Source organism: Suncus etruscus, chromosome 19 (assembly GCF_024139225.1).
Source record: "Suncus etruscus isolate mSunEtr1 chromosome 19, mSunEtr1.pri.cur, whole genome shotgun sequence".
Taxonomy (NCBI): domain Eukaryota; kingdom Metazoa; phylum Chordata; class Mammalia; order Eulipotyphla; family Soricidae; genus Suncus; species Suncus etruscus.
Window position 1 is genome coordinate 18,136,325 of NC_064866.1, and position 25,615 is coordinate 18,161,939.

Genomic DNA, 25,615 nt, shown 5'->3' on the forward strand with positions numbered 1-25,615 from the left:
TTCAGGTTAGGTAAAAAGATGCCACCTGGCTTCTGGTTTTTTTCAGTATGTATTTGGATACCCAGGGTCTTTTGTGGTTCCAGATAAATTTTATAATTAATTTTTCTAAATTCTTAAAATATGGATAATTTTGATAGGGATTGGATTGCATATATACAGAAATTTAGGTAAAATGGTCATTTTGACTATGTTGATTCTACCTACTTATGAGCAAGGGATGTTCTTCCATTTCCTTAGGTCTTCTTCAATTTCTTTCTGGAGCCTTTTGAAATTTTCATAGTATAGGTCCTTCACTTCTGAGGTACTTAGAATACACATCATATGTACATTTAATACTCCAGTAACAAATGCAACAGTCTAATAGGGTAGAAACTCCAAGCGAATGTATGTAATCAGCCTTTTTACTGCAAAGGCCTATAATAATGTCTTAGGGATCTTATACAGGGTTACAGGTGAAGAATATGATTGGAAGCCAGAGACTCCAGTGGAAGCTTTTCATAACAATGTGTTTTAATGTCTTAATATTACTATATTTAAAATAACCTCTCAGCTTCTCTATCCACAGGGTTTCTTGGATACAAAGCGTGAATACCCTAAGTTGATACCTTGGTGCTCAGTCACTCTAGATAACATATTCATTTTGCATTACGAAAATGTCTAGATAAAACACTCCAATATACCTTTTTTCTCTGGTTTATAGCCTCTTTTAGAACCTAAAGCATGTGACCATCCAGACCACTGAAACAATCAACTGCAAACCATAGACATATTACAGGACCTACTACTAATCGAGTATGTTTGGGCAAATTAACATTTCCTTTCTCTCTCCTTTCTTCTCTCTTCTCACTACTTTTTTCTTTCTCCCCTTTCTTCTACCTCTTCTTCGTCATCATCATCTTTTTTTTTAATTAATTTTAACCTTATTTTTACTATATTTACCCATTTTTCTGTTCTCTTATCTTTTTCTGTTTCTTCCTCTTACCTAAGTTAATTATGTATCTTTATTCAACCAGTCCTAAGAGCTCAGTCCCATCCCATTAGGGTCAGACCTCTAACAACAGTTCAAGAAAAGATAAGTATTGTATATTTTTATGTAGGCATGAGTACATAGAGAGAGGACTCCTCTATGAGAGTCAAATCTAAATTGTAAACAACTCATGCCTATAATGTATATAGCCTCTCCTATACACTATCCCTCCTCCCCACCTTCAGAAATCCTACTAGTTCCTTACCCCACATTTACAATCCAATATCCTGCCTTATTAATGCTTTTTTACCCTCACTTCTTAACCCATTAGGTATCAAGACTGACCCCCAGTAAGCCATCACCCAGATCCCAAGCGAATGGACACACCCCCACCCCCACATCTCGACCCCAAGAAGAATCTACAACCAACACCCTTGCTGACTCATGCTCTGTGGCCCTCCTTCTCATCCCCCCAAAATGTGGACTGTTTGATACCAAACTCAGCTCCAGAAGATTACCTAGTGCAAGAACTCTACCAGAGCCCTTTCTGCCACAAATTGTTTTTCAATCTCAACAAGACCAGGGTGTGTGATAAAAATATATTCTGGATTCCACCCCCTACAAGAAAATATCAAAAGACAATGGGGAAGCCTATATTTCCTTTATAAGTTTAAGACCTATATAATACTACTTCTTAACTTGTTTATCCCCAAATGTAAGGTAGTCTCCTGCATCACTTTGTTTCCTTAATATTTTTAACTTATTTTTGTTTATTTTTTCTTTATAAATATGAGCATATATACTCATATATGAGTGTATATATATGAGTATATATACATATATACATACATATATATGTATATATACATATATATACTCTTGTTTCTGTTTTGTTTTGGTTCTGCTTGATACAAAAACCTACAAGAAAAAAATTTGCCAAGTATAATAGCTCAGGTCAAAACCAGGGCACAGAGATGATGGAGCCTGACACACTCACTTCTAAATGCACCACAATATAATATACCACCACTTTTTCTTACAAAGGCATAGTAAAGAGGGGGAAATTTTGCATATCGAAACAAGCTCTTATCTACTATAAGAACTCATATACTTTACAATACAGGGGCATCTCCCACCTTGAACATATGTCATGTGGTCCTAAATTAGACTTCATGTGATTAGACAGTGACCATCTGCCACGGCATACATAAACTTTTAGGGGAGCTCAGCCCACCAGATGTATCTTCCTGATGAAGAGAAATAACCCCCACGGGGTTCCTCAAAGGCCCGCTGTGGACGCCTTTTTTTCCTGAGTGGATGGTTGAGGAATTTCTGAAGAGATGCTTGGCATTACATTTCGGTCATTATTTGGCATGCTGTCTCCCTTGTAAAACTACAGACCAAAATTCGGCTCAGTCAGTGTGCAGTCAAAGAAATTTCAGTACCAAAGACCGCCAAAGTTCCCCGCTGGCTAAGTATATTTGCAACTCAAAGATGAGTCCAGCCAGCTACCTGAAAACTGTTTTTCTGGTCTCAACTTCTAGGAGGTAAACAATAGCTTCTGTCCTTCTTGCATTTTACTATTCCGGCAGGCTGCAAAATTGTAGCAAAACCAATTACTCTTTTTTGTTATAATAAGCTTCTTGCTAAACCAGAACACCCCCTTCTCATAGTTCACCTTACCTCAATAGCACAGGATTCTTTTCACCTGTATTGGCTAGTTTTTTGATATACAAATTCTAGGGTCCGGTACCATTATGTTGTTCCTCCTAAAGATTCTCTGACCTTTGTTATCATGGAAATAACTTGCATACCAGAGTTGTGCTTAAATGTCTGCAGCCATAAAAGTAAAGTTGTCTCACGTCTATTGAAGATGCGGATCACCATACTCTGTGTATGGTCATCATTTTCGACATTATCCTGTTTGGCCGCTCATGCTTCCACTTTCTTCTCGTGAAGGACTTCAACCCACTAGAGCTGCTGAGACGCAGGACACCTGCAGCAACCGTCCAACCCTGAACCCTAGATCTCAGACATAGAATTGACACAGTTCTCTGCAACAGCTCTAAGAACCAAACTCCCTCTGGGACATTCTTAATACTGCTCTGACACCAACATGTGCTGGTTTTGATATGACATCCTCATAATGAGAAAATGGCAACAACTTGGACTAAGAGCAGGTTGTCTTACCTCAACTCCTAATGATAAGATGAATTCAGAAGACATGTCATTCTTTGATTGGTACAAAAAGCCAACTTTAATATCTGTAGAAGACTGACTGTGATAACCATGACTGGGCAGAACTTATCCTGGGACCAATAAAAAGACCCTAGTCTAGGCCTTAGCCTATGATCTCTGTACAACAGCCAAGATCTCTCACTCCAGAGGTCTGAATGAGACAATTGCAACCAAGAAGATCTTCTGGAAATATAAAGAATGACTCTATTCTATGCTTCATCCTAGGATCGGGGCAAAAACCAATTACAGAAGACTGATTAAAACAACAATGATGGAACAGAACTCCTAGAACCATAAAGAAAGACTCCATTCTAGGCTCCATCCTTGGACCTGTGCAAATACCAAGATCACTAGCTAGAGAGGCAGGATATTATCATCCATGATGGAGCAGAAAGTTTCCAGACACCACCAAAGGACCAAGTGGAGAGTAAAAGAACATGTATGGAGCCTATAGTTATTCCCATGACAGTATACTTCAAGGGTGGAGAAACCCTGTATCTCCTAGGTCAAGGGAATTCCCTTTCTAATTCCCTCAATATTTACTGTGCCTATTGAATATTAATAGACATTTCTTTTAAAAAAGAAAGGATGCCTAAAATATCACTGTGAAAGTTATGTAATTCACTTTGGTCAAAATAAAAATTATAATTAAAGAAAAGAAAGGATACTAATATATGTGCTCAATATACAGCTAAACATGCAGATACATATTGAACAATAGAAATAACCATACAGAGTATATGCAAAGAGCATGCAATATGCCATAAGAGAACTATGCTGATGACTGAAAGAACTGATATTGCATGTAGAAGGCCCAGGTTCAATTTCCCACATATGATGGGTCCCTAAGATCTGCTACAAAGAAACTCTGAGCAACTTTCTGAATTTCAGACTCCCGAGTCAAGTAGAAAATATTTGGCCTTTGCCAAATTATTCTAATGATTCAAATAATTGAAATCATTTAGTTGGCTTAGCCAACTGAAGGGTGTGAATATGATAATATGTTAATGACCTTCATGTGAAGTACTTTAGCTAGCATGATGAAGATTCAAAAATTGTGAAAAGTTCAATTATCCCTAGCAAAATCATGATAATTCAAGTGATCATCACCCAAGATTAGCAAAAATAACAATCTGGATCAATTTTGTTTTATTTATTTATTTATTTATTTACATTTTTAACTGGCAATACCCAGGGAATACTTCTGACTTTGTGCCCAGGGATACTTCTGGTGATGTTTAGGTAACATTATACAGGGTCTGGAATTGAATCTGGGATTGGACATATGCATGACCTTAACTACTGTACTCTCCAGGATCCAATCTGGATAAAAATTGAGCACAATTGTTCTTATTTATTTATTTTGGGGGGGGGGTTTGGGTGGGCGAGGAAGGGGGAGGAGGAGAAGGAGGTGGAGGAGAAAGGTAAGAGGAGGAAGAGGGGGAAAGGAGAAGAGGAGGAGGGAGAGGAAAGATAAGGGAGAAGAGGTGGAGGAGATGATGATGAGGAGGAGAGGATGAAGAGGAGGAGGGAGAGGAGAAAGTTAAGAGGAGGAAGGAAGAGAAGAGGGGGGAGGAGAAGAGGAGGGGAGAAGCAGAGGAGGACGAGAAAGGAGCGTACAATTATTCTTAAAAGAGTCAACTCATCCATAGACTTTTAATGGAAAATAGCTGCTTAGAGCAGTATTTTTGGGTTTTTAAAATGTAGCAATAGTCAAATTATACAATATTATTTATGAAGCTAAAATTTTGTGGAGGCACATCTGGTTGTGTTCAAGGATTACTCCTGGCTCTACACTCAGAAATCACTCCTAGCAGGCATGGGGGATTATATCAGATGCCAGGGATCAAACCCGCATCCATCCTAGGTCAGCCTCGTGCAAGGCTTATGCCCTACCACCGTGATAACACTTTGGCCTTAGGCCAGTTTTGTTTTTTTTAATTGAACAACAACTATTTCTGTAATCTATATATAATCCCTTCAATGTGGAACTGTTTGACTCTCAAGTATAAAGGGCAGGGACTACGTCTACCATTCTAGTTAGAACATTATAAAGCATTTAGGGTAGAAAAACATGATACATATTTATGAATAAAGATTAACTATATTTCCTGAGCAGAAACTATACCTCTCTATATACCCAATTTATATTAAAGAGCCATAATATTTTGGAGAGTGTTTATTTTATTTTTCCTATCAATTAAAATATATTTTTCTTCTTAGGAAAAACACTTCCCCCATTTCTTACAGTGGTTACAGTATAAAATATAAATGGAAACACATTTATAAATGCATAAAGCACACCATAGAATGGTATGGGGCACATCATAGAATGGTATGGATCTTGGTGAGATCATCCCTGTTAAGAATGTCATCACTTTTATGCTTAGTGAAATAAGCCGACGGGAGAAAGAGACACACACAGAATAATCTCACTGATATATGGGTTTTAAGAAAAATAAAGGACATTATTTTTATAATGCCCAGAGATGAGGGCCAGAAGGACCAGCTCAAGATATGAAGCTCACCACAAAGTGTGGTGAGTAAAATAACTAAACTAACAACTACCATGACAATGTTAATGAGTGAGAGAAGTAGAATGCTCGTCTCTAATACAGGCAAAGGAGTGGAGGAGAAGGGAGATCGGGGGCATTGGTTGTGGAAATGTTGCACTGGTGAGGTGGGTGTTCTTTTTTATAACTGCAACCCAACTACAAACATGCTTAAAAAAGATATTATAAAAACAACAAAATTTAAAGATATTTTTACTATAATATTTGTGAATTATACTCATTTTTAATCATAACTACTTAAAGACTGAAGTTTATAAAGTTGTTTATAATAAATACAATTATTCCAGGCATTTGATAAACCAGAATTAATTCTACCATTGGTGTGACTTTTCCTACAGCATTTCCCAAAGTTCCCCACACCTTCTCCCCAATCTGTCCCCTTAGAAGGTAAAAACAATTTTTTTTATATTTGTTACATTAACATGGTAAATTGGATTATCAAAAATAGTGCATAAAAGAAAATTTGTGAGAGTTGTTATATCTCAAAATGGTGTAATTAAAGTCATTGAGAATTTAACAATGTGTTCAAGGTAATTTAACTTTTTCACACTCTGAGGAGTCCCTGGAGTTTTTCAACCCAAAGACCATGTATTATGGATTTTACCAGCATGGTATACCCTTAAAGAATAGTCATGAAGCCGAGCCTTTTACATGAGGAGAGCATGTGGAATGTGCTGAGATAATTTTTGAGTTTTGAATACTAATAGTATTAGTGTGGCTTAGAAAAAATATTTTCTTTTCCTTAAGTACATGGAAAACCATAGATTTTATTTTACTTTTTAATTTTTATATTGTTTTTATTATAATTCATTTATAAAAGCACTGTGGTTACAAAATTGTTCATGATTGAATTTTAGTCATAGAAGGTACACCACCCTTCTCTAGTGCACATTTCTGACCACCCTCCTCTGCCTATGGAGCAACCATTTACACTCTCTATCTCTATATCTCTCTCTTTCTCTTTTCTTTCTCTTTTTCTCTCTTACTACCTACCTCCATCTCTCTCTTTTTTCTCTCTCTCTCCTTCTTTTTTACACTGTGGTTTGTACTGTTGCTAATGAAGGTATAACATGCTAATTACTTTATCCCCTTTCTGCACCTAGTTCTTGTTCAGATTGATCAGTTCCTACTATCATTGTCACAAAAGGACCATTTACTACCCGAACTGCATTCACCACTCTTTGTGGCATGCTTCCTACCATGGGCTGGTCCTCCTGATCTTCATCTCTATTGTTTCTTATATTCCAGAAATAAGTGAGATTCTTCTTTTTATCTGTCTCCCGCTGACTAATTTCATTCAGCATAATAATCTCTGTATCAATCAATGCATAAGCAAATTTCTTGACTTCATTTTTTCTAACAGCTACATAGTATTCCATTACGTAGCTGTACCAGTTTCTTTAGACACTAATATGTTCTTGGGTGACTTGGGTTCTACAACCATACGTTTTCATTTTATTTTATATATTTATTTTTAATATTTTATTAAGACCCTTGTGAACTATAAGTCTTTTGCTCCTTTCCTCCTTCCTTTCTTCTTTTCTTCCTTTGTTTCCTTTCGTTCTTCCCTTCTTCCTTCCTTTCTTCCTCTTTCTTTTCTTTCTTCCTCCCTTTTCCTTCCCTCCTGCCTTCCTTCCTTCCCTCCCTCTTGTCTTTCCTTCCCTCCCTCCCATCCTTCCTTCCCTCCTTTCATTTTCCTTCATTCCCTCCTTTCTTCCTTATTCCTTCCCTCCTTCCTTTTCCTTTCTTCCTTCCTCCATCCCTTCCTTCCTTCCTTCCCTTCCCTCCTTCCCTTTCCTCCCTATCCTTCCGCCTTCCTTCCCTCTCTACCTTCCTTCCTTTCTTCCTTCTTTTCTTCCTTTCTTCCTTCCCTCTTTCCCTCCTTCCTTACCTCTCTTCTTCCTTTCTTCCTTTTGCCCTTCCCTCCTTTGTTCTTCCTTCCTTCCCTCTTCCTTCCTTTTTTCCTTCCTTTTCTTTCTTTCCTTCATCCTCTCTTTTTCTTCCTTTCTTCCTCCTTCCCTCCCTCTCTTCCTTCCATCCCACCCTTTTTTCCTTCCCTCCCTCCTTTCCTCTTTCCTTCCTTCACTCTCTCTCTTCCCTCCTTCCCTTTTTTCCTTCCTCCTTCCCTCCTTTCCTTTCTTTCCCCCTTCCTTCTCTCCTTCGTTGTTTCTTCCCTTTCTTCCTTTCTTTCCTTTTATTCTTTTCCTTCCTACCTTCCTTCCTTCCTTCCTTCCTCCTTCCTTTTGTCTATACTTAGGGAGAATCTCCCTGCTTGGTTCTTGGGGTGTTCAGGGAACCATGCTTGATCAAGGAATTGAAATGGGCCTCCAACATGAATAGGATATGTTCAGCCCTTTAAACAATGTATTCAGTCCCATAATTTCAATTTTCTTTCTAAAACAAAGTTTGATTCTTTAAAATATGGTACATATTGTATTACTTAAAAAAATTGAGTAAACTGTGGGGGAGATGTATGCTTGCAAGGCATAAATAGAACTACTTGGGATATGTCCAGGTAAATTATGAAAGGGGTAATCAAATTTTAGTAAAGGCAGAAGCTAGATTATTTACATCTATTTTTTTGAACCATGGCCTTACATATAGTGGCAGATTATGTAGATTGTACTTGCTCAGTGTTCCAGATAGTTTAGAGGGTTGTAATTTGCAAATGAGGTGTTGATAAAATTTTAGCATAAAATTCTGTATAAAAGTATACAGAAGATCATTTAGATACTGTCCTTCCAAAACTAGTTTAATTATTATTATTATTATTATTATTATTATTATTATTATTATTATTATTTCCTTTTGCATATCCCCCAGTTGTTTCTCATCATCTGACCACCAACACATTAATAAGGCTCTCACCCCAAAAGAAATGATTAATAGATAGGGATAAATAAGCATATTAAGGTTTTACTTAAAATTTTTTATTTGAAAAATACAACACACAGCAGAGAATCATTTCTTCCCCTACTGCACCTTCACAAAGGAAACCGTATGCTAAATATAACTGAAATATTTGGCTAGGATAGATCCTGAGAAAAGAGAGGCCCAGTTAGGAGTAAAATAGACAAAGTCTGTCAAAGAAGGTTCACTTCTCTTTTAACATAAAAGAGCCTTTAAAGAATTTTAAAAACCAGGTAAAAACATGTGCAGAATTTCTGCCATGCAAACAGTTTACTGTAATCTTTAGGCTGACCTGGTTCCCAAGTAAGAATAAAAAGTTGTTTTTATCAGAAAATTATGTTAGCTTGCCTTTACTAAACTGTGCATGGACATATTTACAAACCAATATTTTACCAATATTTTTAAAATGTGTATCAGTTTAGTTAACAGTAATAGCAGAATGGTTAAGAGTTCTTGCCTGGATTTTTACTTTAAGTATCTGAATCTCACTCTTTTGAATTTTCTTCATGCTAAGATTATTTATTATACAATATTGGGCTCATTACTTTTAAGCATCAAATGTAAATTTACTCTAATTTTGGATTAAATTTGAGTTTTTGAAAAAGTCATAAGTTCATCAGGTTTAGTAGGTAAGATTACATTTACATACAAATATGTACAAAAGTCTTTCCACAGGAAAAAAAATCCCTACAAATTGGCTCATCAAACATGCTTGCATTTACCTAACTGTAATTCCAACTGGTAATTCTGCCTTCTAAAACAGTGATCATTCCTTTTCATTAAACTACCGGCATGTTAACCCCTTTTCACCACTGTTATTATTTAGAATACCTTTAAAGAGAATCAAAGTATCCCAAACTTTTTTATGTTCTAAGTTTTCAGCAGAACTGAATTGTGTTACAAGTTTTAAAATATTAGAAACACCTATGTTCTTATTTGGGCTCTACTAGAAATGTAGATCCAACAAAAGTTGAAAAGAACAAATGACATTTATTTTAAAAGAAATGGGAAAGACTTTGGTTAAATTTAGCTTATAATTACTGTTGAAACTATGGAGAAAATTGAAAACTATTATTCATATAAGCCAAATAAACTTGGGGTAGTTTTAAAGATTATAAAAGTATTATTGAAGAGTACACTAAAACTGACTTCTTGTAATTCTCTTCAACCTCCTTATATGATTTTTATCTTTAATGTCAGATGGTTTTTGTGATAAATGTCCCTTTATGCCTCTCCAGAGGATGGGAGGTAGTAGTCCTTGTTCCAGATTCATGGCGGGCATGGAGAAATAGGAGAAACATTAGATTGAGGTCTTTCTAGACATGTTGGAATTATTTTGTTTTATTGAGGATGGGATGGCACATCCAGCAGTGCTCAGGAATAATCCCTGACCATGTGCTTTGGGATTCACTCTTGGTGATAACTTTGAGGGAACAAAGACTATTACTGAAGAGTGAAACAGGGTCTGCTGCATGCAAGGCTAGTGCCTTATATTTTGCATTATCTTTATGGCAGTTGGAATTGTTTTTATAAACAATATAAACAATGATAAATATGTTTCAATTTGTTTAAAATAGTTATAGACTTTAAAATTGTTCAGATGGGCCAGAGAGGTAGCACAGCAGTAGGGCATTTGCCTTGCATGTGGCAGATCTGGGAGGGACCCAGTTTGGTTCCCAGCATCCCATATGATCCCCCAGCCAGCCAGGGACGAGTTTTGAGTGCAGAGCCATGAGTAACCCCTGAGTGCCATCAATCAATCAATCAATCAATCAATCAATAAAGTTTAATAAATGTTCAGAGAACATAAATACTTAAAATAGATTATAACTTTTTCTATTGAGGCCTCCAACCTGATTTTTGTTTTGTCTTGTCTTTGGGACCACCAGGCAGTACTCAAGGCTTACTCCTTGCTCTGTAGTCAAGGATAATTCCTAGCAGGGCTCAGTGGATGAGTACTGGGGTTGGCACACAATTGATTGTGTGCAAGGTAAGTACTGTACCCACTGTACTGTCTCTCCAGCCACTCCAAAATTATCTTTAAAATGAATGTTTGTGGTCAGTACATTAGCTGCCTCATACTAATTGTATAGAATTGAGTGTGTTACATATTTTCTGCTTTAGTAAAACCTTTCAAATTGAAAAAAATAAAATCATACTCATTTTTATCAGGACCATTGAAAACTTGATGAATTAACAAAAGAATACATACTTTCGTAAAACACTAAGTGTGACACATATGCAGAGTAAAATATGGCGGCTTGGTTTGTTATTATATGTAATTTAAATTATGTGTCATGTTGTTGTCCTTTGGGAATTTTGATGAGTAACCAGCCTAAGAAAAGTCCCTATATTGAGATACTGTTCTTAGTGGAAAAATGCTTACTAATTAGATACCCTCATTAGATTTAGTTATTTAGTCTGTCCTAAACATGATCTGCATTCAAAAACCACAAGTCAACAATTAAACCACAATGTTAAGAAAAAAAGTCCAAATAAATATTTTAATTATGATACATTACTTATTACAGTAAAAATTGGCATTTTCCCCTTTAAAAGCAGAAGCACCAGTCTTAGAATGGAGAGTATGAGTGGTATTTTAAGTGACACATTGCTTTCTATTATGTGCAAACATTGTTTTAGTCTAGAACATATTTCTAAAAGTGATCTCACACACCGAAATCTGTTAGAATAGAAATAATGTCATGCTGATTAAGAAAATAAAACCCCCATGACTTTTCAAGTCCACTTCAAATAAAATCTGATGTATTTTGAATAGCACAAGGAAAAGGAAAAGCTGAAGACTATCCCCCAATGGAGGACTTTATTATTCAAAATATGACATGTGTAGGACCTTCTTTTCATATTGTTGTAGTGATCCTGTGAGAAACTTGAGTGAACATTTTAGGAAATAATTTGCTCTTTCAGCCATCATCTTTTTATTGAACACCTACTTCGTGTGAATGAGGCTATATGGTAGGTGCTGGGGATACAGAGAAGAAAGACACAGTCCTGCCCTTGAGGAGCTCACAGTCTAGAGGGGGCAACAGACAGGTTGACTCTGATCTTTAAAATTATAAAAATTATTAGACACCTGTATAAATTTTTTGTGAGCAAACAAACTTTGGGTATCATGAATGGATGGTAAAAAGAGATGATGTCCAATGCAGTGAAAATCCAGCTGCTTCAATATCATGTGACCTCTGCAAAGGCCGTGATGTGGTTCTAAAAGAAAGATAAAAGAAAAATAATGTCTAAGTCAGAGTTTTAGGAAATTGGTTGTCATATATGCAGTGTTTTTTTATAAATAATTATTACCTTTCTACAAAACAATAGCCTATAGATAATCTAGTTGCAAAAACACGCAGCATTATTCAACTGCTATTATATCAAATGTAGCTATAATTATATATTTCATTTAATATCCTTAATTAACCAAACACCCTAAGATGTTATACCTGCTTTATTCAAAATTAACACTGGGATTTGGAGAGATAGGAAACAGCACAGCTAGACACGTTAATATTGTTAATATTCTGTTCAGCGTTAATGGAATTTTAATACTGCATATTGGAATTTCAAATTAATTGCTGCCTCTGAGACAGATGGCACTGAATGAGGTGGTGAAATGCTCAGACTGAAATGGCATTTGCTTGTTGACAAAAATCTACTTAAACACTTCATATTTTGATTCATGTTTCCAGATTCCAGACTAATCTTCATTGTTTACCTCAGCCATAGAATGCTTTATAGAGATTTCTTTTATTTTTTTAGCAATAGAACTGCAAACACATACACCCCTAGGGAATGACTGTTACTTATCAGGATTTAGATATGCAACTAGCCATATCATGTCTACTGAAATAGTGCAATGGAAAACGGGTATAGCATCATTAAATCATGCCACACACAGGGCTATGTAAGATCCAACATGAGTGACAGCCAAAATAACAGCAGCATTTCAAGGAGCTTTGTCTCTTTTGAAAGCTTTTTATTGCAGCTTTTATATTGACTCTATACAAGTCAAAGACATATATCACATATCAATTTTATTTAAGAATTGTATGCCATGAATTTTGTTGTATGCATACATAAATCTTTTCACATTAGAGCATTTTAACAAACTAAAATATATTTAACTAGTTTGTGAAGAAATTAGATTTATTTTCTCTGATTTTAGGCATATTAAAGTACAGTGAGAAGGATATAATTGACTGTTTGATTTGACTTAAACCCGGAGATAAACAATATTAGTATCAGTGAAGAGCAAAATAAGCATGCATACTTTTCATTGTCTTGAGGAGACATTAGCAACTTTAAATTCCCACTTAAACTTTGTATAATAGGGGCTGGAGAGATAGTACAGCTGGTAGGAGACTTGCCTATAATCTGTAAACATTAATTTAATCTGCTGCATCCAGGAGAGTTTTGGTCGCAAGTTTGACCAGAATGATCCCTGGTTCATAGCCAAAAGTAGGCTTGAGCACTACTGTGTGTCACAAAAATTAAGTAAATAAATAAGCATGATTAGAATGTAACTTGTTGTTCTTATTGTTGTAATGCAAGTCACTACAGGATTAAAATTTTAAAAGAGAATATAGTCTTATACTAAACTTTTCCCCACATGGAAAGTCTCTTTTTCTTTCTCTTCTACTTTCCAATAAAATTTTATATTTAATTTCTTTTACTTTTGTGTATTTGAGGGGGACACACACAGGATATGGGTATGCACCCAGGAATTACTTCCGACGATGTTCGAGGACTATATGAAATGCTGGCAATTACACCAAAGGCAAACACCCTACTTGATGTACTATGGCTTCTGCCCAAACTTTTTTACTTTAAAGAAAATAAGTAATAATAATATCAAAAGACATGTCAGTTATATAATGCATCATATAATGGTATAAAAACCCTAAGAACTTTGGAAATAGTACATCACAGATTTATTTTCAATGGCCTCACAGATAACAGAAATCTGTGAATGGATAAAATACAGTCTAATGATAAACACAGTTTTAATATACAAATGTCAGGAGTTCTATGCTTGACAAGACACAGCCTAAGAGCTGGAGTGATAGTTCAATGGGTAGGGTGCTTGCTTATAATGCAGTTGATTTTCTGGCATCTCGTATGACCCATGAGTCCAAGTCCATCAGCAGAAATTTCCTGATCAGAGAACCAAGAGTAACCAAGCTGTTTTTTTTTTTTTTTAATTTTAGATAATGCTACTTTTTCAATGCAAAAATTTTAGATAATGCTACTTTTTCCCATAGGCCATGCCATTAGTGAAATTTTTTTCTGTCATTCCTTTTTTTATTTTAATGAAAGTGGATTATATATCATTCACAGTAATATTTTAGGTACATAGTGATATTGAATCAGGAGCGTTCCCACCACCAATGTTATCTCCCTCCACTCCTGTTCCCAGCGTGCATCCCATATCCACCTCTTTTACCCCCAGGCTGCTATTATAAGTGGTCCTCTCTGTGTCTAGTATGTTGTAAATTGAGTTTCGATTCTGTTGTCATTGGTTTTGGATTTGGTGACAATTTAATCTATCAGGGTAATGATTTATTTTAACTTTTATTTACAGAACTCTGTGGAAATAAAACTCTGTTTCACATTACACTTAAGTTTGAACCTCTGAGATACTGTTTTATTATTGGCTGAAATTAGAAGAATCCTACTTAGGTCTTATCATTGATAAAGGTGATCATCAGAAGGGACACATGAATAAAACAGAATGCTGAAATTATTTGCATAAGTTGAAGAAAATACAGTGGAAATAGTTCAAGCTATTCAAGTTAGTTCAACAGGTTAAAGCTGCATAAAAATATACAAGGCACAGTGACCACTTTTTTTTTATTGCCTTCATTATCTAAAAGCAAATGAATCCTGAATGAATCATTAATCTTGGTTGACTTAAAAAATCGAATGAGTGCTCTTCTAACATTGGAGTTTTTCTTGCAGAATCCTAGAGGAAGGAGAACTCATTTACTTCAAATACTCACCACTCATGAAGTTGTATTATTCTGTTATAAAAATCATATTAGCAAAATATAAAAATGCTAATTTATAATATAAAATGATATCACTTCTCTGCAGAAAGTAAAGCTATGATATTGTTCACCTCCCCATCATCATTTTTAAGTAGAACACACACATAGCACACAAATTTGGACTTGCATTTGGTATCTAAAGAACATCTATTTTGAATGAACTCTGAAGGATGGCATAGTAGATGACAAGGTGTTTTCCATTATGACCTGGCAAATATTTAATGTGCAGCACTAAATTTCAGTGGATGATATTGTCAACACACAGAAGACAAACCAAAACTTCATGCTTGGAAGTGTAGTTCAGAGTCAGAGAAAAAAATAATAATATAATTAACAGTGCAATCACTGCTACTTTCATAATGACACACACCAAGGCTTAGGAGTAAGATGACAGTGCTCAGGCCCAAAGGATTGAAGATGAAAATATGCTACATCCATTAGAAATGGTTCATTCAAGTCCACAACACATTAATGAGCAACATACTGAATTTGTTCCTTGAGTGCAGAGGTCTTAGGGAAAATGAAGCCCTGGTTTCTGAAAAGTAGTTTGTTTGGATTTTTAATTTGATAAATTGTAAAGTCTGTAGTATACAAGTTATTGAACTTAAGTTCAATATGATAGTTTCTGTTGCACTGTTTGCTCTACATCCCCATTTGTAAAAATTGTTCTGTCATTTAAAAAAACACTTAGATCAAAACTGTCATTTACTCATTTTGTGCTGATGACAGTTGATAAGGCCTGCCATTACTATTTCTCTGAAAAAGAAGAGGAAATATAAGAAAAAAAAACTTTATAAAAGTTATCATTATTAAGGGCTATTATTGGAAGAAATTTAACTTCCTATTAATGAGCATACATATATATTTAGGAAGAAATTATATTTATCTGAAAGACAGCAGTGATAGCAACCAAGTATTAAATTTTGGGGGTTCTAATGGAACACTGCACAGAAGGACACATCGTTCTGTATTTGCTTTCTTGCAACCAACACCAGTGCGCTGTAGCGCACATACGTTTATTGCCTTAATTGAAGGTTTTCACAGAGACTTATTTCCATTATCCATCTGAAGAACCTTGTAAGGCAGTCCTTATAGGATCTTCCCTGTGAAGTTTCTTCTGGAACATTCTCAAAAGGCTGGGTGTGGAAAACCTATATATAAGATGTGTGTTTTATATTGTTTTCTTTTATTTAATAACTGACTAATCATTAGGACAAAGTACATATTTTGTTAAAGTCCTATGTTACCATATTGTTAGGTCGAAGTTTGAAGCTAAATGTTTTGTTCAAAATATTTCAAGATAACTATAATGATGCAATCAGTTTAGGTTTCTAAAATATAAAATAAAATTCATACATGTCCTTAATTCAGTTTTTTTTGTCTTCAGCTTTTTTTTGGTAATAGAGATGAATAGAAAGGTGAGCTTTAAGTTATGGAAATATCAATTGTTTGAGTGTGAGCTCCATAACAATCCAAATATTTTACAAGCAATTTATCTGTGAAAGACAAAGCTCTGTTGATGAAATAAAAATAATGCTACCTATTTAAGTAAGCTTTCATTAAGATTAGTAAAATAATATGCACAAAATTCTCTTTCTCTATTCAAATTATAATTTCTATAAGTCACAACAAAAGCAAAAATTTTCATTTTTTAAAGAATTGTGATCTTACAATCCTAATATTAAAGTAAACTTTAAAACACAGTCTCTTCCAAGATTTGTGCAAACTTATTTGGCAGCAAAAATAATCAATCTTTATCAGTTATAAGATATGGCTAGCTCTATGGTGAGCTGCAGAAATATTTTCTGCTGGTTACAAAGAATTTGCATGATATTGTTTGTATAACAGCATATACAGAGTGTCTTTTCTCTAAAATATAAAATATTTTATTTTTACAAAAACAAATACAAAACATTGAGAACTAAGGATTTAGGATAAGAAATTGTAGCCCTGGAGCTGAAGTGATACAGCAGGTAGGGTGCTTGCCTTGCCTGTTGCCAACTTTGGCTTGATCTCCTGCATCCCATATGGTTGCCAAAGCCATCTAGGAGTAATCTATAAGTATAGAGCCAGTAGTAAGTCTTGAGCACAGTCAGATATGGAGTCAGAACAAAAATAAAAACAAACAACAAAAGAAATTTTGGCCCTATAATTAAACCAATCAACAATCTGCTGCTATAAAACCCATAATATACTTTCTCAAGACAAGATGGATGCACTTTACCAAATATTGATACCAAATATTTGCTCTTTGCTTCCGTGATTCATGGTGTATTCTTTGAAGAGGGTCAATGAAGAGAAGAGTGGAAGAAAAGCTGCAGTTTATGGAGAATAAAATTTTGTCATATTGTTTTATTTTGGGGGTATGGAACATCCAGTCTATAATTCGTTTAAAATATTTATAAAACCCTAATGGTCTACACTAGTGCATAACATGAAAGTCACATGTGTGTCATTGCTAGCTACCTGTGACTTGTCTTCCTGTTTTGTATGGCCCAAGAATGATGTTATTTATAATTATCGAGATTGTCCCTTATAGAAAAATATCTTCCCATTTTGGAATTTTAGTAGAGAAAAATAATTTGGGGATCAGTTCAGAAATGATTACAAGAATGCTGCACTGGTGAAAAGGGGAGTGTTCTTTTTATGACTGAAATCCAACTACAATCATGTTTGTAATCATGGTGATTAAAGATATTATAAAAATGATTACAGGAGGCTATGAAACATGATAAAATTTATGCTAAGAAGTTCCTTATATTAAAAAAGTGGAGACCTTATTTTTTTTAAAGTTATAGGACCAGAATTCTTGGGAAAGAAAGTGTTTACTCTTTTGGTTTTGCTACAGTTCAGTGTATTATATTAGCACAGAATTGTGTTTCCATTTATGAATTCCTCTATGTGTTCTCTGAAGAAAGAAGCTAAAAGTTACATTATTGAAGAATACACGGGGAAAGAAGTCTCGAGGTAACTTTTTTCTTTACAAGCTAATTAATTAAGAGGCTGACACAGCTTTTCCTGGAGCATTAGATACAGATCTTATGACTTTTATCCATTTCTGAGGAGCTAAGGAAGTTCAGTACTTTCCACAGTGAATTTCATTCTTGGCTGCATAGTGGATCATCTGGGAGCTTGAAAATCATCCTATTCAATCCCAGATGGCTCCTATGTAATTGGTCTGAGGTGTGGTCTGGTCAACAGGAATTTTGAAAGCTCTCCAGATAATTCTAACATGTAGCCAATATTTAAAATTACTTTATCAGAAACCTGCAGGCCATGCTGAATAAAGCCAAGTGTTGGCTCTGTGTCCAAGTCACCTTGGTGTGTGCTCTGCTAAATATCTAGATCAAGCCCAAGTTAACTGGATCAGAACAGTAGAAAAGGCAGCCCAAGGATTTGCCTTTTCTCTAAGGGCTTCAGGGATGAATACTCTTCTACATTTGTTTGAGAACCAGTATTTATAGGTTTAGAAATGAGATATTAGGGCCTAGAAAAATTAGCATAGAAGGTAGGGTGTTTGTCATTATACAGCTGACCAAGATTCAAACCTTTGTCTGCTTCTTTCATTGCCTCTTCACATTCCCTATACAAAAATGATCCCTGATATTCACTATGAGTAATTCCAGAACCAGGAATAAGCCCTAAACACTGCCAGATGTGGCCATCCTAAAATTAAGCAAACCAAAATATTAACATGTCCAAGTATATCAAATCCATTCTCTATTTATAGTGCTCTTATTTTTCAAGTATGATAGTGATTTAAATAATTTCAACTGTCACTCAATTTAATTATTATTATTTTCAAAAACCTCTGAAAACTGCAGATTTAATCCCTTTTTTAGAGCTAAATGATATGTAAATGTTGAGAAAATCTATAAGAGAAAGAAGCATGGGCTTTAATAAGAAAAGCTTGTTTTTCTATTTTGTTTTAAGTTTTAATATAATTTTATTCTGTATGCAGCACTTGATTGGATATCAAAGACATATAGGGAAGAATATTAAAGAGACTTTTGTAGTACTATGATGTTAAAACTCTATTAATTAAAGATAAAAAGTCATTACTTTTAAAAAAAATACATTCTAAATAATCAAACCATGCAATATGCCTTTTTCCAAGAGCACATTGAAAGACCAACTGAAGCAATAAAAAGCTTACAGAGAGGAGTACTTGGTATATATGTCAATGAACAGATCTAAGCAAACACAAACTAACAAGTTTTGTGTTTCACTATAATTCAATGTTTCCCAAAATAGTGACTTGAATCCTCATATAAGATGATTAATACTGACATATTTATGGCACTGGTAAAAGTGAGTACCTTAAAAATGTCTCCAAATTTTCTTAGCTTACTTAACTCTACTGATGTTGTCCAACACTTTTAGCTCATGATTACAGCTATCTTCTCAGTTATGAATTATGTCAAAAATGTAAACATATTAATACTAATTTTTTCAATAATTTTAGAAATTTCCTTATTTCTAATTGTCTGCTCTAGTCCATCTTGCTCTTTTTAATTCTAGATCTTCTGGATCCCTTATTAATATACCTTAATGAAATTCTCACATATCTTTCATATACCCATGCTCTTATATCATCTGTAATTCTACCATTTTCATAGAGTGATTATGAGTTTGAGTTATGAAATAATACAAGCATAAAATGGGATAATTGAACATAAACTACTGAACATGAACATGACAATGGAACAATTTCATATCCTTGTTTCAGAACACAGGCCAGTATTCAGCACACAAACAAATTACTTTATCCCACCTGTGTAAATGTGCATGTAATTTGTATAATAATTACATTGCTATTTTATTTAGGCAGGTTTTGCATAATTTCAGTTCATATTTGGTTCTCATTGAAGAGAAGAGTAGTATTTTTATATTTATTGATCTGTAACCAGGCCTTTGATGTGTTGCCATTTGACACAAGCTATGAACAAGAAAAATTATAGAAGTTCAAAACTATACAAAAACCCACACAGAAATGCAATAGAGTTGAAGAATATTTTTAGAAAATGCTGTTAGTTACTGTGATGAAATATATATATTTCTTCTACACTTTTTAAAACTACTCAGATTTTAAATGAAGTCATATATATATATATATATATATTGCCTATTGTTTCACTAATGAAAATAAAACAAAACAGGGGCCGGGTAGGTGGCGCTGGAGGTAAGGTGTCTGCCTTGCAAGCGCTAGCCAAGGAAGGACCGCGGTTCGATCCCCCGGCGTCCCATATGGTCCCCCCAAGCCAGGGGCGATTTCTGAGCACATAGCCAGGAGTAACCCCTGAGCGTCAAACGGGTGTGGCCCAAAAACCAAAAAATAAATAAATAAATAAATAAATAAATAAATAAATAAATAAAACAAAACAACAACTCCTCCCATTGTTTCATAATCCTAAAATTGTGAATGAAATGGAATTACTATATGTCCTACATTTAACCAAATAAAACTCCACTTTCCTTAAAAAATAATTTCATATTTTAGTGGTGAACTCGATTAATCTTGAGGGCATAAAATCTGGCTATATGGGCCCGGAGAGATAGCACAGCGGCGTTTGCCTTGCAAGCAGTCGATCCTGGACCAAAGGTGGTTGGTTCAAATCCCGGTGTCCCATATGGTCTCCCGTGCCTGCCAGGAGCTATTTCTGAGCAGACAACGAGGAGTAACTCCTGAGCACTGCTGGGTGTGGCCCAAAAACCAAAAAAAAAAAAAATCTGGCTATATGATGGGCCACCATTTGGGAATAAGTCTGAGGGAAGAGAGGAAAAATGAATCTGAGCAATTTTCCAGGCAACTAATTATGCAGTTATGCATGTATAGAAATGAGTTTTTGTCATTATTGCTTTCTCTTTTCAGCTAATGATAGCAGAAACCCTGTCATGTAAACATACAGTCCCTATACAAACTCTATTTACATAAATGAGATTGGAAAGCATGTTTATATTCAAAAATAGTTAATAAAAGGTGTTTTATAAAATTACCTATTAGTATTTAAAAATAAAACTTCTATTCTTCATATCATAGTTTTTTAAACTGTGGAGAAACAAATACTGAATATATAGAAGCAAAAAAGTTACAAACAGCAAAGTAATAATAGGTTGAGTGGTTTCTAACCTTATGTTGATGGTTGTTGGAAGTTTGATGCTTCCATTTCCATTTTTTAAATTGACTTTTAAAAGCAAAAATAAAGCGTGAAGGGCTGGAGAGAAGAAAGATTATAGAGACCTTGCTTTGCATGTGGCTGACCTGCCATATGGTCCTTTAAGCCCCAAAAGATTCACATGTACCTGGTGAAGACCCAGGCATAAGCCCTCAGCACAAATAGGTGTGCCTCAAACAAACAAACAAACAACCCAACAAACAAAAAATAGGAGCCTAATGTAGTGTGTTAATGATTGTTCACTTTATATATTTTGAATTACATTAAGCAGTGTTCAGGGCTTATTCTACTGCTGTTCTCAAGGAACATTCCTAATGGAGCTCAAAGAACCAAATGGGGTTCTGGGGATCTAACACTGGTTGACTGTATAAGGCAAGCTCTCTACTACTAGACTCTTGAATATTTTTTAATAAGCATTAAATGTTTAGATTAAGGAAAACTTCTTAAATGTAGATATATTTAGTTCTATCAAGTATTCCAATATTTGATCAATAACAAAATTTTTGACAAGGTCCTTTATAACATTTACATTATAGTTCAGCCGTTCTGTAAAATAAACATTTGCATTATAGAAAAGAAACTGAATCTTAAATAGTGTCATAGCTATTCATGCAAAACATTCTGAATTCTCAAAGAAATTTAAGATAGGGAATGTGGTAATATATAATCTTATTTGTTTTGGCAAGAAAGCACAGGATGATTTTATAGGTGTTGTGACATTAATGTATGTATAATTTTAAACTACATTTCCTGCCACATAAGTATATATATAAAAACACATAAACTTTAAATTCATAAGACATGCTTACAGGCATACTTTAACCTAAAATAAATACTTTTTAAGGAAGGAGTGTAAACTAATTTATTAAACATCTACTGCACATCCTTAATTTATCTGTTATTTTTTTAGGTATAACAATTCCTCTACATAGGATATATTATTGATTATGTATCCATTTTACAGGTGAGTTTAATTTGTTTAATTCCACCTGGCTATTGTATAGACAAAACAGACTATACAACTTATTTTAAGCTGAATAAAAATGTTTACATTCGCTTATTCTTGAATTTATCCCAGCTTTCTTTTTTTTTTAATTTTATTGTGACCAAAGTGCATTACAAATCTTTCACTGCATCATTTATGGTACATAGTGACAATGAATGAGGGGCATTCCCACCACCAGTGCTGTCCTCCCTCCGCCCCTGTTCCCAGCATGCATCCCATATCTCCCTCCTTTATCCCCCAGAATGCTAGTGCAACTGGTCTCCACTTTACAGCTTGTTGTAGATTGAGCATCCATTCCACCGTCATTAGAGATAAAAAGGATAAGAAAAAAGGGAGAAAAATTTTAGTGACAACTACCAAGAAAAGAAGGAAGAGAGAGAGAAAAAACAAAAGAATAATGGAAGAAAAAAGAAAAAAATGGACCTGGCAAATAAAAATAAAAATCCCAGTTTTTATCTTAAGCACTACAAATTGTTTGTTTGTTTGGGGGCCACACCCAGCAATGTCAGTGGTTACTCTTACTCTGAGCTCAAGGATCACTTCTGATGGTACATAGGGAACCATTTGGGACGTCAGGGATAGAGCATAAATTGGTCACAAACAAGGTAAGCATCCTTTCTGCTATGCTATTGCTTAGACCAAGCATTATGATTTTCTAATCTGCAAAACAATGCAAATGCCAGTGTCTATGCTTTCCTGGGTCACAATGAGTTGCTTTAGAATTTTCCTATCCATATAAATTCCCTTTGCAGTTGCCATGGGAATTAAACACAGTAATTTCCATCTGTAATAGAAATACTCATTAATATGTTTCTAGATTTCTGGAACTGTCACTCCTGTTTACCACTTTTCCTCTGGCAATGCTTCTATTAACCAAGGAGTACCTTTATGCTATGAACTTCATAATTAGTACATATTGGTGAAAAAGTCGATGAAATGAATTACAAAACTGTAATTTTGCAAATTATTCCTATCATTACCTTTCTGTTCTGCTTTAATTGATTAGACCACACAAGCCTTCGAAAAATGAATGCTTGATTTGGTAAAAGAACATTATTTTCCCTAAAAAATTATTTTTCTCTACCTGGTTGTAGCCACTAAATTAGCTCCCAAAGTTCTCCCAAATGGGTGCCTAGAGTGACATGTTCCAAATGATTTAATAAAGATATGGACATTAATTCCTAATATATTACATGAAAATTGTCCATATCCTATCAAATCCAATCTTTTTTATTCTTTGGAGGTGGAGCTTGGGCCATACCTAGCTGTGCTAAAAATTTACTTCTGCCTCTGTGTTCAAAAAAACTTACATTAAGGATCCAGGTGGGATCATACCACTGGGGTTGAACCAGGGACTACTGTGTATAAATCAGTAGTGTCTTAATTCCTGCCATATTCCAGCTTATAATCACTAGAAAAACTTTTGTATTTTGTTCCCTTGCCAGATTAAGTGTCCCTTTACATATTTTGTATGGGATGAGTTAAAATTGATTATACATATACACCTTATTTGCATGTGCTTACATATATGCAAATTTGAAATTATAGAGTCTAAACTTAGAGTGATAAAAAGAAGGGACAATAAAGTGGGAAAAGATAGAAATTGTCTCATTGAATTGCTGTTGTAATAAAAGTGACTATAACTCATTATGGGAGACTTAGTACAAACAGATCAATGTACCCCTTGATAATCTCTATAAGACGTCAGGAAAATGCCATTAAAAAACATATTTGGGGGGAGTGGAGTGGTAGAGTGATGTTCTTAATAATACCTGACTAGCAGTGATTTTCCATTGTAAATAGATAAATGCTGCTACAGAATAAATTATATGTTGCCACCCAACCCCCACTTCACTCAATTTCCTCTATTATAAAATAATCTCCAGATGCCAGCACCCTTCTGCCTCTCTACTCTGCTGTCCTGCATTTTCGGCCTGATTTCACCCTTGGTGCGGCTCATCAGCCAGCCTGCTTTCCTGTGAGCTTTCCGGGGAGTCTGCCTTCCCGTGAGCCTTCCGTGGAGGTGAGTCGACACGCCCAGAAAGGGAGGAGCCACTGAACTTCGCTGGATCTCAGATGCCAGCACCGTTCTGCCTCTCTACTCTGCTGTCCTGCATTTTTGGCCTGATTTCATCCTGGGTGCGGCCCATCTGCCAGCCTGCCTTCCTGTGAGCCTTCCGTGGAGGTGAGTCGACACGCCCAGAAAGGGAGAAGCCAGAGGAGCACGGTTGCTCCGCTCCCCTTCGCGACAGTGCACAGCATTTAGCCAATGAATACAATCACAACACGTAGAAAAACATGCAGTACTAGTGTGACAATAGGGAAAAAACATGGGCCAGTGCCAGACATAGAGAATGAAGATGGCAACTCTGATGACTTGAACATGATCAACCACCTAGTCAGTGTCTCAGATAAGGAGTTTAGAGTTGCAATATGGAACATGTTCAAAGAACTCAAACAAAGTATAGAAGAGAAAACTAAAAAGAATCAGGAGAATATAAAGATAGAAATGAGAAAACTCCAAACGGAAATTTCAGATCAAATAACAGGTCTGAGAAACTCAGTAGATGAATTGAAGAAAAACATGTTTGAAATTTCCCACAGGTTAACAGCAGCTGAGGATAGAATCAGTACACTGGAAGATGAGATACATAACAATTACATACAGCAGAAGAAATTGGAAAAAAGCCTCAAAGCAAATGATCAAACAATGGAAAAATTACTCAAAGAATGGGAACAGATGAAAATAGAAGTCTATGATAAGCTCAACAGAAACAACTTAAGAATCATTGGAGTCCCAGAGACTCAGGAAGAAAATCTCCGGGAAGAATCAACAGTCAAGAACATCATTAAAGAGAAACTACCAGAGATAATGAATACATGTGATCAAATCCTGCATGCCTGAAGAGTGCCAACTAAAAGAGACCCCAGAAAAAACACTCCAAGACACATCCTAGTCACAATGACGAATCCCATAGATAGAGACAGAATTCTGAAAGCAGCAAGATCGAAAAGAGAAATTACATTCAAGGGAACATCCTTGAGATTTACTGCAGACCTGTCACCAGAAACACTCAAGGCCAGAAGGCAGTGGGGGGACATAGTGACAAAACTCAATGAAATAAATGCTTTGCCTAGAATACTGCACCCAGCAAAACTCACTTTCAGGTTTGAGGAACAATACATAGTTTCACAGACAAACAACAGCTCAAAAACTTCACAGACTCAAAACCATTCTTAAAAGAAAAACTGAACGGCATACTTTAAGACAAGGCTTACCAACAGACACACCAAACTTTAATATAAAGATGGCACTAACTCCCAGGACAATTCTTTCAATGTCAATGGACTAAATGCACCAGTTAAGAGACACAGAGTGGCTAAATGGATCAAAAAACTCAATCCAACCTTCTGCTGCCTACAAGAAACGCACCTGAATAGTCAGAACAAACATAGACTCAAAATAAAAGGCTGGAGGAAAATCATCCAAGCAAACAACACCCAAAAAAAAGCAGGAGTGGCCATATTAATATCAGATGACGCAAACTTTATACTTAGGAAAGTTGTAAGGGACAAAGATGGACATTTTGTATTAATCAAGGGATATGTACAGCAGGAAGAAATCACCCTCCTAAACATATATGCACCGAATGAGGGGCCAGCAAAATATTTAATACAACTGT

At 35.2% G+C, this 25,615-nt stretch overlaps 1 protein-coding gene across 1 annotated transcript in view; it reads right to left on the minus strand.

Annotated features, from left to right (window-relative positions):
* Positions 1–11,603: 11,603 nt before the first annotated feature.
* The window catches only part of PLPPR5 (phospholipid phosphatase related 5), a 156,409-nt gene continuing 142,397 nt past the window's right edge, over positions 11,604–25,615 (minus strand). The window contains exon 6 of the mRNA XM_049765780.1: positions 11,604–11,913. Within this exon, the coding sequence (XP_049621737.1) occupies positions 11,881–11,913 (33 nt within the window). The 3' untranslated portion in view covers positions 11,604–11,880. The remainder of the gene's footprint in view (positions 11,914–25,615) is intronic.